Source organism: Mesoplodon densirostris, chromosome 1 (genome assembly GCF_025265405.1).
Source record: "Mesoplodon densirostris isolate mMesDen1 chromosome 1, mMesDen1 primary haplotype, whole genome shotgun sequence".
Lineage (NCBI taxonomy): Eukaryota > Metazoa > Chordata > Mammalia > Artiodactyla > Ziphiidae > Mesoplodon > Mesoplodon densirostris.
This window is the reverse complement of record NC_082661.1, coordinates 34,993,270-35,008,297: the sequence shown is the minus strand read 5'-3', so window position 1 is coordinate 35,008,297 and position 15,028 is coordinate 34,993,270. Positions and strand designations below refer to the sequence as shown.

Here is a 15,028-nt window from a genome sequence, read left to right as displayed (position 1 = left end):
ACTGATTCAAATTCATTTTTCAGGCGAACACTAGAAAATTCTAGACACTCTTCAGGCCTTACAGTTTAAGGGAGGCGAGCACGGCTGGGAATTCTAAAGTACGAATAAGATCACTATACCTTGTGTCTTCTATGACTTCATCGATCAGCTTCAACCACATTTCTGCCAATTGGTTTGCGGGAATTTTACCTTGTATCCCTGATTTTAGAGCCTCTATTTTTGATTGCTAAAGAATTCGGAAAGGGAGGAAATAATTGGTAATTGTGCATTATACCTGGTAAAACTTTCATTTTCAAGAAAAAATACACAAGAAGACTTAACAGAAAAATGAAAAGTTTTTTTCTTTTACATTTAATAATGCTCACCATAGCTCAACACTATTTTTCTTCAAAATGCAATCAACACTGATACATATATTTAAGTAATAAGAAGATTTTCATATAGCTTTGACCTTTGAAACCATGCAAATTTTAAGTATTCGAAAAACAAAAGAGAAACCAACAAGGATGGGGGAAAGAACTCTAAAATGGAATGTAAAACAGAAAAAAGTGAACCTAACTATATTTCAGATGAATAACATAACTACACTGAAGTAACCCAAGTAACTTTTGAGCACAATGTTTTTACTATATTCCCTTAGTTTGAAGGAAAGAACCATAAACATATCAAACTCTAAATAGCTTTGTTTTTTGCAGTACTTCACCTATGGATTTTAGGATTAAACTAATGAGTAAATATATCGAGGAAAACGGAAGCCAGGTTTCTCACTGTTGGAGAAGGGAGTTGTAAATACAGAAAGAGTGAGGACTAGAATAAACCCCATGATATTAGAATGGAATTGGGGTTATCCTTATAAACTCAAATTGCATTCAGTATACTGAGAGATATAGAAATAAACATACATATGTATATACATGTGTGTTCTCATGCAAGTTTGTCTGCTGAGAAGGCCTAGAAGCAATGACATCTCAGTAGTAGTGAGCACTCCAATACCCAGACCTTGTTCTTCACATTCCATTCCTACTAAAAGGAACCAGAGCTCCTTGGAGAAATGGTGATTCCAGGGTTAGGGTACAGAAAGTACAAGGTAAGCTCAGGACAGATTATTGCATCACTTTGAGCATCTGCCAACAGAGAGGCTGAGGGAGAGCCCACCATGATCCCCAAAAGTCTGATCATGGAAATCCACTGTCCTGTCCAGATTAGTATGGAATTAGGACAGCCTGGTCAATGAAGAACAAAGATGAAAAATGCTGAAGAACACCCAAAACATAATTAGAATAGAGGTATGACCAATTCTCTACCGCGTCCCTTGAGATGGAGATTGGAAAATACCACAACCACAATGCATATCAATTGTAGCTCTGTTATGTAAACAGTTATGCTTAAGTTAAATGTATAATTCTCCTTCAATATTGTCTTTAAAACATAAAACAGTATTTTCAGATTTTGCCATGGGGTCTTAGAACAAGTATATTCCAGGACCCCCAAATGTCATGGTCCAACCCTGACAGGTTGGATCTTAGAAAAATTAGTATTCATGTAATGTAGAAATCAAAACACTAATACCAGATGGATTTTATCAGTACCTGATAGAAATAACTTAGTATCTTTGACTTAATTAGAAATATCCCAACCATGTTCTTCTTCTCCTCATCAATGTCAACTAGAAGGATAATCAAAGATATCACATCTATGCAAGTTCCCACCAGAGGGAACCCCTCCAACCTCCAAACAAGAAAGTCCACTGAGCCCACTTCTACCCACAGTAGAGATTCTTACCGCTTTGATAGCAAACTCTAAGGGTTGCATGTTTCTACTGGAATGAACCACTCTGCACACCATACTTCACATACAAATTGTGGCAGAAACTCTGAGTTGTCCCCCTACTTCAACATCCATCCTCTCTTTTCCACAGTAAGACAACTTGCACCTGGACATATGCCTGCCCAGGCATAAGACTATTTCCCAACTCCCTTGTATTAAGAGGCGGTTGTATGACTGGATTCTGGCCAGTGGAAAATGAGTAGAAATCAAGCCTGTGACTTCTGAGTGTTTCCCTTGAAGGAAAAGGCCTGTGTCATCTTCTCCCCCTCTTTTCCCCTTCCTTCAGGCTGAAGGGTCGGGGTAGTGGCGAGCTGCCTCTACCATGCAGACTATGACAACTCCTTAGTGATAGCAGAACAACAAGGGGGAAAAAGCCTGGGTCCCTAACACCACTGAACTTCCATACCAGCCTTGGATTACCTACCTCAGCTGTTACTAAAGAAATAGCTTTCATCTTGCTTACCATTATATTCTGAGGTCTTGTGGTACAGTGGCCTAACCTGCATTCTAAGTAACACATAATTCACTCTGTTTGGTGAAAAGGAAATGCAGAAAAGATGAACTCACCAGCCGTTCTGCCTTGACTAGGAGCATGTTCACTGCATCCAGGCGATGACTAATATCCTCCCAGTATGAAGTCAGTGTAACAACTGGCTTTGTGTGGGCCCAAGGCAAGTAGTAATAGTAGTTCCCTGGTGTAGAACATTGAGGGTCAGTGAACACTGAACACTTAAAATAAACAACACGTTTACTGAAAAGATGTGCAAACTGGACTGCTTGGGTAATCATAGGCCTGGGGGTGTGGTTTGGGGTGGTCTGGTTCTTTCATTTTATTTAATTAAGCAACTGAGGAATAAATAGAAAGTTCTTATTCATTTAGCCTGCTTTGAAAATCTCTACAAGACCCTAGTAAACCTAGCACAATGATCTCAGGATCTTTTGGTGATTCAGGACCATGTGTCTGAGCATCACTGATGATTACATAACACAGCAGAAGAAAATAGAGAGAGCATAGGAGATTAGACTATATGTGTTGTCCATGAAAACTGTTATTCTAAATAAATATTTTTGTTGGAAGTGGGACAAGAAAAAAGAATTTTCTGGTTTTTTAAAAGCCTTAGCTAGATACATGGAATTTGGTATTACTAAGAGCCTTACAGTAATTAAGAATTATTAGCCAACATTTTCTAGCACATTTTATATTTTAACACTACTTGTACAAAAATTAGGTAAAAACTATGGCGACAACCATTGGGGCATTTGATCAGAATTTCTCTCTCCCTTCTCTATACTCTCCAACCATTTGTCGATATCTTTATAAGGGCACTCTCATACTCTGCCTTCTATTATGATTTATTTTATACACTAGAATGTAAGCTCCTTAAAAGCAGGGACTGTTTCTCATTTATCTTTGTTCAAATACAGCTATTTAATCCTCATGGCCACTCTGGAGAAGATGAAGAAACTGAGGGTTAGAATGAAGTGATACGGCTAAGGTCGTAGTGCTGGGAAGTAACTGAGCCAAGACCAGAAGCTTGATTTTCCATCCACTTCAACTACTCAATCTAAGAGTGATTTGGGGCCTGGCAGGGCAGAGGTGGGCTGGGGCAGGAGCTGTTTGGGAGGAGGCTCAGTGTTCAGCTAGTTGCCATCTTGTGACTTTACAAAACACAGCAAGTGTTAAAGTTGGGCATGGGAGGGGGCGTTGGAGTACAGCCAAGGGTCTGCAGCTTCTAGGGTCTGACCATTCTTGAAGGTGCCTGAACTCCAGCCACCTCTCCTCCCCATTCAACGTTTCCCGATCCACTAAGCATATGCTGGGGATAATGGCTGCCAGAGGGAGAATACACTGCATGCTTCTCGTCCTGTGGTGTACCCACTGTAAATGTGTACAGGAGAGAATGGCCAGTGTCAGTCTTACCATCAAACACGGCACGGCTGTATTGAGTGCTTGATGCCAAAGGCTTACAGGTCGTGTCAAACTTGTTGCCATAGTTCCCAATGCTGACTTCAAACTGAATGGCCTCGCCAACGTCTTGCAACATGGTGGCCGAATGGAACACAGCAGACAGGCTGTACTTCCGCCTTCGCTGATATTTCTACAAAGTATGAGCAAACATAAGGCTCAGAGAAGCTTCTTTTGCTCTTGTTTACATGTGGAATTCTAGCAGTTGTAATTCTAACCATAATAATTAGTGTTGAGTTAAATGCCAGTGGAGAATGTTCTTAGATCTAGCAGTTCCCCCTGTACTCAAACAAGTGGGCAAAGACAGAAGTACCAGGATGTTCATTGCAGAGTTGATTGAAATAGAGAAGAAAATGAAAACAATACAAATGTTTAACAATAGGCCACTCATTAAGCAAATTATGTTACATCCATATAATGGAATGAAAGTTCATAAAAAGGCTTAGGTAGATTCATATGTACAAACATGGAAAAAAGGTATATTTTTAACTGAACCCATTAAATATATATTTTAATACTGGCATGTGCACAAAGAAAGTCTGGAAGAATATAAATCAACTTGTTAACAGTAGTTATGTTGGGGAAGGTAGAGAGATTATGGCTAACTTTACTGTCTAACTTATACATTTCTAATAGTTTGAATTGTTTAAAGTATTAATTTTCTAATCAGAAGCAATGAAGACTTTTAGGACTTCCCTGGTGGTGCAGTGGTTAAGAACCCGCCTGCCAGTGTAGGGGACATGGGTTCGAGCCCTGGTCGGAGAAGATCCCATATGCCGCGGAGCAACTAAGCCCGTGTGCCACAACTACTGAGCCTGCACTCTAGAGCCCGTGTGCCACAACTACTGAAGCCCATGCGCCTAGAGCCCGTGCTCCTCAACAAGAGAAGCCACCGCAAAGAGAAGCCCGTGCACCGCAACGAAGAGTAGCCCCTGCTTGCCACAACTAGCGAAGAGCCCACGTGCAGCAACGAAGACCCAACGCAGCCAAAAATAAATAAATTTATTAAGGAAAAAAATGACTTTTACTGTCAGAGTCTCTTCAGCAAGTGGTGTTGGGAAAGCTGGACAGCCACATGTAAATCAATTAAGTTAGAACACATCCTCACACTATACACAAAAATAAACTCAAAATGGCTTAAAGATTTAAATACAAGAAATGACACCATAACACTTCTAGAAAAGAACATATGCAAAACATCCTCTGACATAAATCCTAGCAACATTTTCTTAGGTCAGTCTCCCAAGGCAATAGAAATAAAAGCAAAAATAAACAAATGAGACCTAATTAAACTTACAAGCTTACAGCAAAGGAAACCATAAACAAAACAAAAAGACAACCTACAGACTGGGAGAAAATATCTGCAAGTAATGCAACTGACAAGGGCTTAATTTACAAAATATACAAACGGTTCATACAACTCAATAACAAAAAAAAGCAAACAGGGCTTCCCTGGTGGCGCAGTGGTTGAGAGTCCGCCTGCCGATGCAGGGGACACGGGTTCGTGCCCCGGTCTGGGAAGATCCCACATGCCGCAGAGCGGCTGGGCCCATGAGCCATGGCCGCTGGGCCTGCACGTCCGGAGCCTGTGCTCCGCAACGGGAGAGGCCACAACAGTGAGAGGCCCGCGTACCGAAAAAAAAAAAAAAAAAAAGCAAACAACCCAATCAAAAAATGGGCAGAAGACCTAAATAGACATTTCTCCAAAGAAGACATACAGATGGCCAATAGGCACATGAAAAGATGCTCAAATTATTAATTATTAGAGAAATGCAAATCAAAACTACAGTGACATATCACCTCACACTGGTCAAAATGGCTATCATTAAAAACTCTACAAATAGTAAATGCCAAAGAGGGTGTAGAGAAAAGGGAACCCTCCTACACTGTCGGAGGGAATGTAAATTCGTAGGCCCATTATGGAAAACAGTATGGAGATTCCTCAAAAAACTAAAAAAAAGAGTTGCCATATAATCCAGCAATCCCACTCCGTCATATATCCAGAGAAAACTCTAATTAGAAAAGATACACGCACACCAATGTTCACAGCAGCACCGTTTACAATAGCCAAGACATGAGCAACCTAAGTGTTCATCAACGGATGAATGGATAAAGATGTGGTACATATATACACCTCAGCCATAAAATACTACTACTCAGCCATAAAAAAGAATGAAATAATGCCATTTGCAAAAACATGGATGCAACTAAAGATTACCATACTAAGTGAAGCAAGTCAAAAAGGGAAAGACAAATATCATATGATAACACTTATATGTGGAATCTAAAATATGATACAAATGAACTTATTTACAAAGCAGAAACAGACTCACAGACATAGAAAACAAACTTACGGTTACCAAAGGGGAAAGGGGAGGGGGGATAAATTAGGAGTTTGGGATAAGCATATATAAACTACTATATACAAAATAGATAAACAACAAGGTACTACTGTATAGCACAGGGAACTATATTCAATATCATATAATAAACCATAATGGAAAAGAATAAGAAAAAGATATGTATAACTGAATCACTTTGCTGTTCACCAGAAACTAACACAACACTGTAAATGAACTATACTTCAATTTAAAAAAAAAAGACTTTTACTGTCAGATTTAAAAATAAATGAAATGAGGTACACTTATTTTTCTGAAATAGAGATCAAACATTGTTCTTTTTAAAATTTATTTTGTATTTTTAAATTTTTTTATTGACGTATAATTAACTTACAATATTTTATTAGTTTCCAGTGCACAACCTAGTGATTTGATATTTTTATACATTACAAAATGATCACAAGTCTAATTGCCATAAAGTTATTACAATATTATTGACTATATTCCCTGTGCTGTACATTACATCCCTGTGACATTTATTTTATAACTGGAAATGTGTAGCGCTTAATCTCCTTCACCTTTTCACCCATCCCCCCACACCCCTCCCCTCTGGCAACCACCAGTTTGTTCTCTGTATCTGTGAGTCTGTTTCTGTTTTGTTATGTTTGTTCACTTGTTTTGTTTTTTAGATTCTACATGTAAGTGAAAGTGCTCTTTTTATAGAGTACAGCCAGAAGGAAGACGAGGAGATTATTTGACTGGCTATAGCTTAAGTGGTTGCATTATTTGGGAAAGCTCACTTGGCTATTTGTGATTTGTTGTCCTTTGCTTTTGATTTCTTAATCTTGAGATATTGCCAGGCCTAGGTTTTGGTTGCTTATGTAGGCTGCCAAGACTTTAGAACCACCACCGTCTAATGGTCTCCTTGTTTAATTAACAGTGTGTATACACTACATTTTTGTTCATCCATTCAAAAAATCAGTAGATTCATGGTTGCTTCCACATTTTGGCTATTGTGAATGCTGCTGCTATGAACATGAGTGTACAGATATCCATTTGAGTCCCTGCTTTAAATTCTTTTGGGTATATACCCAGCAGTGAATTGCTGGATCATATGGTAATTCTCTTTTAAACTTCCTGAGGACCATTTTAAGAACATCTGACAGTGACTATAGGTTGCTGTCTTAAAGCAGCAGTCCCCAACCTTTTTGGCACCAGGGACCAGTTTTGTGGAAGACGATTTTTCCACGGATGGGGCGGGAGGGGGACACAGATGGTTCAGGTGGTAATGTGAGCAATGGGGAGCAGCAGATGAAGCTTTGCTCACCTGCTGCTCACCTCCTGCTGTGCGGCCCAGTACTGGTCCATGGCCCAGGGGTTGGGGACCCCTGTCTCAAAGAACCTTGGGGAGAGAGATCAAGATGGTGGAGGAGTAGGACATGAAGCTCACTGCCTCCCACAAATGCATCAGAAATACATCTATATATGGAACAATTCTAACAATATCTACTGAATGCTGGCAGAAGACCTTAGACCTCTGAAAGGGCAAGAAAATCTCCATGTAACCAGGTAGGACAAAAGAAAAAAAAAAAAAAAGAAAGTGAGAAAGGAATTGGGATGGGACCTGCACCCCTGGCAGGGAGCTGTGAAAGAGGCAATGTTCCTGCACCCTGGGAAGTCCCCTCACCAGTGAAGAGATCAGCTGGGACAGAGGAGGAGCTTTGGAGCCTCAGAGGAGAATGCAGCAACTGGTTTGCAGCAGCTAGAATGGAGAGAGACCTGCACAGGCAGTCAGTGCCATCACTTTGCACTCCCTAGTCGAAGATCCCTAAAACAGAGATTAAAATAACAATAGAAAAAAAAATCAATAAAACCAAGAGCTGATTCTTTGAAAGGGTAAACAAGATTGACACACCTCTGGCCAGGCTCACCAAGAAGAAAAGAGAGAGAACTCAAATAAACAAAATAAGAAATGGAAAAGGAGACATAACAACCAATACTGCAGAAATACAAAAAAACCATAAGGGAATACTATAAACAATTATATGCCAACAAATTCAACAACCCAGAAGAAATGGACAGGTTTCTAGAAACATACAGCCCACCAAAACTGTATCAAGAAGAAATAGATAATTTGAACAGACAGATCACTAGAGGTGAAATAGAATCTGTAATTTAAAAATAACTCCCTACAAAGTGTGAAGTCCCTGTGAAGTCCAAGAGGGCTTCACAGGTGAATTCTACCAAACATACAAAGAAGAACTTATGCCAATCCTTCTCAAACTCTTCCAAAAAACTGAAGAGGAGAGGATACCCCCAAAGACATTCTATGAAGCCAACACCACCCTGACACCAAAACCAGACAAAGATACCACCAAAAAAGAAAATTACAGGCCAATATCTTTGATGAATATAGATGCAAAAATTCTCAACAATGTATTAGCAAACCAAATCCAACAACACATAAAAAAGATCAAACACCACAACCAAGTGGGATTCATCCCAAGTTCACGTGGATGGTTCAACATATGCAAATCAATCAGTGTTATATACCACATAAACAAAAGACAAGACAAAAACCACATGATCATCTCAATAGATGCAGAAAAAGCATTTGAAAAAATTCAACATCCATTCACGATAAAAAAACTCTTACCAAAGTGGGTATAGAGGGAACATATCTCATCATAATAAAAGCTATTTATGACAAACCCACAGCCAATATAATACTCAACAGTGAAATGCTGAAAGCCTTCCCACTAAAATCTGGAACAAGACAAGGATGCCCACTCTCACCTCTTCTATTCAACATAGTATTTGAAGTCCTAGCCATAGCAATCAGATAAGAAAAAGAAATAAAAGGTATCCAAATTGGAAGGGAAGAGGTAAAATTGTTATTATATGCAGATGACATGATTCTATATATAGACAACCCTAAGGATGCCACACAAAAACTACCAGAACTGACAAACAAATTCAGCAAGGTAGCAGGATACAAGATTAACATACAGAAATCAGTTGCATTTTTTTTACACTGAGGATGACATCTCAGAAAGGGAATGTAAAAAAAAATAGTTTTCAAAATCGCACCCCCAAAAATAAAATGCTTAAGAATAAACCTGACCAGGGCTTCCCTGGTGGCGCAGTGGTTGAGAGTCCGCCTGCCGATGCAGGGGATACGGGTTCGTGCCCCGGTCTGGGAAGATCCCACATGCCGCGGAGAGGCTGGGCCCGTGAGCCATGGCCGCTGGGCCTGTGCGTCCGGAGCCTGTGCTCCGCAATGGGGGAGGCCACAACAGTGAGAGGCCCGCGTACAGCAAAAAAAAAAAAAAAAAAAAAAAAAGAATAAACCTGACCAAGGAGATGAAAGACTTATATGCTGAGAACTATTAAACATTAATAGGGACTTCACTGGTGGTGCAGTGGTTAAGAATCCACCTGCCAATTCAGGGGACATGGGTTCAAGCCCAGGTCGAGGAAGATCTCACATGCCGTGGAACAATTAAGCCCATGTGCCACAACTACTGAGCCTGCCCTCTAGAGCCTGTGAGCCACAGCTACTGAGCCCACATGCCACAACTACTGAAGCCCACACTCCTAGAGCCTGTGCTCCACAACAAGAGAAGCCACTGCAATGAGAAGCCTATGCACCGCAACAAAGAGTAGCCCCCGCTTGTTGCAACTAGAGAAAGTCTGTGTGCATCAACGAAGACCCAATAATTTATTTTAAAAAACCAACATTAATAAAGGAAATTGAAGATGATTCAAAGAAATAGAAAGATATCCCATGCTGTTGGGTTGGAAGAATTAATATTGTTAAAATGCCCATACTACACAAAGCAACCTACAGATTTAATGCAATCCCTATCAAATTACCCAGGACACTTTTCACAGAACTAGAATAATCATAAAATTATATGGAACCATAAAAGACTCAGAATTGCTAAACCAATCCTGAAGAAAAAGAACAAAGCAGGAGGCATAGCCCTCCCAGGCTTCAGACAATACTACAAAGCTATAGTAATCAAAACAGCATGGTATTGGCACAAAAACAGACATGGATCAATGGAACAGAATAGAGAGCCCAGAAATAAACCCACACACCTTTGGTCAATTAATCTTTGACACAGGAGGCAAGAATATACAATGGGAAAGAGTCTCTTCATCAAGTGGTGTTGGGAAAATCGGATGGCCACATGTAAATCAATGAAGTTAGAACACACCCTCTCACCATACACAAAAATAAACTCAAAATAGCTTAAAGACTTAAATATAAGACATGACACCATAAAACTCCTAGAAGAGATCCTAGGGAATTCCCTGGAATCCCAGTGGTTAGGACTCCACGCTTCCATTGCAAGGGGCATGGGTTTGATCCCTGGTCGGGGAACTAAGATCCTGCAAGCCACACAGCATAGCCAAAAGAAAAAGAGCAGATCCTAGACAAAACATTCTCTGACATAAATCATACCAATGTTTTCTTAGGTCAGTCTCCCAAGGCAATAGAAATACAAATGAAAAGAAACAAATGGGACCTAATCAAAGCTTTACAAGCTTTTGCACACCAAAGGAAACCATAAAAAAAAAAGAAAAAAAAGAAAGAAAGAAAAGACAACCTACAGAATGGGAGAAAAGTATCTGTAAATGATTCAATTGACAAGGGCTTAATTTACAAAATATACAAACAGCTCATACAACTCAATAACAAAAAAACAAACAACCCAATCGAAAAATGGGCAGAAGACCCAAATAGACATTTCCAAAGAAGAAATACAAATGGCCAATAGGCACATGAAAAGATGCTCAACTTTGCTAATTATCAGAGAAATGCAAATCAAAACCACAATGAAGTACCACCTCACACTGGTCAGAATGGCCATCATTAAAAACTCTACAAATAATAAATGCCGGAGAGGGTGTGGAGAAAAGGGAACCCTCCTACATTGTTGGTGAGAAAGTAAGTTGGTAGAGGCACTATGGAAAACAGTATAGAGGTTCCTCAGCAAACTAAAAATAGAATTGCCATATGATCCAGCAATCCTACTCCTGGGCATATATCCAGAAAAAACTCTAATCCAAAAAGATAGATGCTCCTCTATTTTCATAGCAGCACTAATCACAATAGCCAAGACATGGAAACAACCTAAATGTCCATCAACAGATGAATGGATAAAGAAGATGTGGTACACATATACAAAGGAATACTACTCAACCATAAAAAAACCCCGAAATAATGCCATTTGCAACAACATGGATGCAACTAGAGATTATCATACTAAGTGAAGTAAGTCAGAAAAAGAAAGACCGATACAATATGATATCACTTATATGTGGAATGTAAAATATGACACAAATAAACCTATTTATGAAAGAGAAACAGACTCATGGACATAGAGAACAGACTTGTGGTTGCCAAGGGGGAGGGGCTTGGGAGATGAGGGAGTGGGAGATTGGGTTTAGCAGATATAAGCTATTATATATGGAATGGATAAATGACATAAATATATGTCCTACTATATAGCACAGAGAACTATATTCAGTATCCTATGATAAACCATAATGGAAAAGAATATTAAAATGAATATATATATATAACTGAATCACTTTGCTGTATAGCAAAAATTAACACAACACTGTAAATCAACTATACTTCAATACAAAGAAAAATACCTTGGGATATTCCACTATTACAAAATCTCCATTTTAGTTAAAGAAATTTTTGACATAGTACAATTGAAACCTCCCATAGGATTTCATTAGAAACCCCTGAGTCTCAATCTTTTTTGAAAGACTTTCTAAAACACTGATTTGCAACCTTAGCTGCAAATTGGATCACCCAAAGAGCTTTTATATATTTATATATATGTATTTATATCTGGGCCCCATCTTCCGGAGATTCTGCCTGGGCATTTCAATTTGAAAAACTTCCCCACCTTAGTCTGCTGTCACTTTGGTAGAGAGGGGCTTGAGGGACTTTTGTCACTTGTCAGGAGTCCCCTTAACTACCCACAACTAAGCCCCCTGAACTATCCATGGTTCAGAAATGCTGTGGAAATTTGAGGTTTGGTTTAAATTACTGCATGAAAATTACAAGGTAGGAAGTTATTTGTATTAATCAGACCTTATATATACAGCATATCTTCTTCTTTGTAAACCATCTAGGATGATATCAGAGAAGGGAAGGGGCAAAAATATGAAACGTAATTTGGGGCCTAAGTCAGGGCCCAGAAAAAACGAACAGTATTTAAGCCAGAGCTGCCTGTTACTGCAGAAAAGAACGAAGGCACGTCAAGAGGTGCCGCAGAGAGGCGGGGATACCGCCTCTGGCCGGGCTGGCTCTGCCCTGCACACCTCCACACGGCCAGGGTTCCATTAGATCTCCCTGGATTTCCCCACGCAGAACTCACAGTCACCCGCAGAAGCCCTGACAGGACCCTCACCCTGGAGGGTCTGAGCTCTAAGATAATAAGTGGTGTTTCTGGCCAGCACAACTCCTAACAGAGTGGGCTCACACTGTGAGTAAGCCACTCAAGATGGAGCAGCTCCCTGGACCACTTTGTAGGTCAAAATCCACGAGGGGCGCCCCTACCATCTGCTCACCGGCCCCAGAGCCCCATGAGCCTGGAGTAATAGTGAAGCTGAGAATTCTGCCCTTCCCCAGCCCTTTCCTACTCCGTACCCTGTGCCCTCAAGCACAAAGAGGTGGCGAGAAGTAATTAGCAACACAGTTTAGAGCACTCAGCAGCCTCAGCTCCCACCCCCCACCCCCGCCCCAACTTAGTAGCCTTGGGGCAAAACCGCCTACAACAGGGAAAGTTGAAGAATATAAATTATAGTCTACCGAACTATAATTCAACCCATCCATTGATGGATGTTTCTTTAGCTTTGCAGGGCCTTGGGGCTCTCTTTCTGATCCTCAGTGACCAGTGCAAATTGTAGGTGTAGGTGGTATAAGGGAGAGTTTCAGAAGTATCGATAAATTTGGGGAAGGGGGTGAGTTTTGTCAAGCAGAATACTGGTAAGAGGTAGCAAGTAACAGCTCATAAAAGTGGCCGTGGGCCCAGGAGGCAGGGACATTAAGGGTCAATGACAAGGAAACTGTGCCAAGGAAAAGTGCCCAACTTGCCACCTTTGGTCTAAAGGAGCTGACGGATGAATCTCAATGTGTTGTTTCAAGGGAGCTCTAAGCCTGGGGTTGCAACAGCTGATCTTCTACCTGCCTGATTCCTTAGGAAAGCACCCAGGCTGAACGCTGCTGCATCTCTCACGGGGTCTCCTAACCAAGCTCATCTGGAGCACCAGGTTGACTTCTGCTCTAGGGACATGGGGGAGCTCTGGGCTCTTTGGCAACTGAGAAGGAAAAAGTCACTCTTCCTCCTGTGTGTCTCCTTTACTCTCACACTACGATCACACCGTCCATACTTCTGATGCCAGATGTGGGGAGGATATTCCCACACTGAGCAATTCTGCCACACCAGCTAGGTATCGTACAATTTAACTCAATTTTGACACTGGCCACCTGGAGATAATATCAGATCCCACAGGTTAAGGGCTCAGTCCCACAAAACTGCCCTACCCACTTCACCTGACCTTTTGACCCATTAGCCATAAATTGGAGGTTCCCACAATCCCCTCTTCAGGTTAGATTAATTTGCTAGAGCAGCTCATAAAACTCAGGAAAACAGTTTACTTACTGTTTATAGGTTAATATAAAAGGATATGATAAAGGATGCAGATGAACATCCAGATGGAAGGGATGCATAGTTATTTGTATTTGTGGGAAGAGGCACAGAGCTTCCATGCTCTCTCCGCACACACCACTCTCCCAGTACTTCCATGAGTTCACCAACCCGGAAGCTCCCTGAAACCCATACCTTGGGGATTTTATGAGGCTTTTATCATGTAGGCATGATCAACTATTAACCCAATTTCCAGCCCCTCTCTGAAGAATAATGGGGGATTGGGCTGAAAGTTCCAGCTTCTAATCATGGCTTGGTGACCAGCCCCCAACCAGGAGCCCACCAAGTCACCTCATTAGAACAAAAAGACTTTCTTATCACCCAGGAAAGATAAGGGACTTAGGAGCTCTGTGTCAGGAACCAGAGTCAAAGACCAAATATTAGAACAAAAGATGTTCACAAGTGCTCTTATCACTTCAGAAATTACAGGGGTTTTAGAAGCTCTTTGCCAGGAACCAGAGATCGAAACATACATTCTATTATTTCACAAGGACCAAGTTGCCCTTTTGTCGAAGCCTCTTCAACTCTACCAGAAAGTTTCATTACTTGCATATGACCGGGTCACGGGATCTTTTTAAGTTGGGCAAGGGTCAGGATCACCTTCTAGATTGGCCACTCTCATGAAATCCTCTCAGCAGCTGCACAAGTCTGCTCATCTCACTCTCCTCCTGGACTCCTGGTTGCTTGAACTGTGGGTTTATCCTTGGCACCTCAGCTCCTTTCCTGCTTTTTAATTTTGTTGGGGTTTCGGTTTATATAATTCATTTCTGTTTTTATTACATTTGTGACACAAACCATTCTGGGTTTAATTATTTGGAGCAAAGAAAACTAATTCAGTTTTGTATTTCAGTTTTAAAAAGCTATTCTTTCATATTGTTGACATATACCGTGGGCAGTAAATATCACTGGTTCTTTGTTTCTATATTTTGCTTTTATCTTAGTTAACTTTACGACATAAGCTTCTTTATGTGTTTAATTATTTGGAGTAAAGAAAACTAATTTGGTTTTGCATTCTAGTAGCTAAAGAGTTTTTCCTTTACACTTTGCTAGGCTTCTTCCTTTCCCTTCCCCTTCTCCCCTCTATTATTAATGCTTAGAGCAAAGAGAAGGGTCGTGGACTTAAACTGTGTTCTGGTGAGGGAACAAGGAGGCACTGC

General features: G+C 40.6%; 1 protein-coding gene across 3 annotated transcripts in view; it reads right to left on the bottom strand.

Moving 5' to 3' along the window:
* Positions 1 to 15,028, bottom strand: part of MYOF (myoferlin) — a 157,087-nt gene that overhangs the window by 64,618 nt on the left and 77,441 nt on the right. For all 3 annotated transcript variants that reach the window (XM_060101948.1, XM_060101957.1, XM_060101963.1), the window contains exons 20-22: positions 3,749 to 3,926; positions 2,395 to 2,519; positions 120 to 226 (exon numbers count right to left, since the gene is read on the bottom strand). In XM_060101948.1, the coding sequence (XP_059957931.1) occupies positions 120 to 226; positions 2,395 to 2,519; positions 3,749 to 3,926 (410 nt within the window). The remainder of the gene's footprint in view (positions 1 to 119; positions 227 to 2,394; positions 2,520 to 3,748; positions 3,927 to 15,028) is intronic.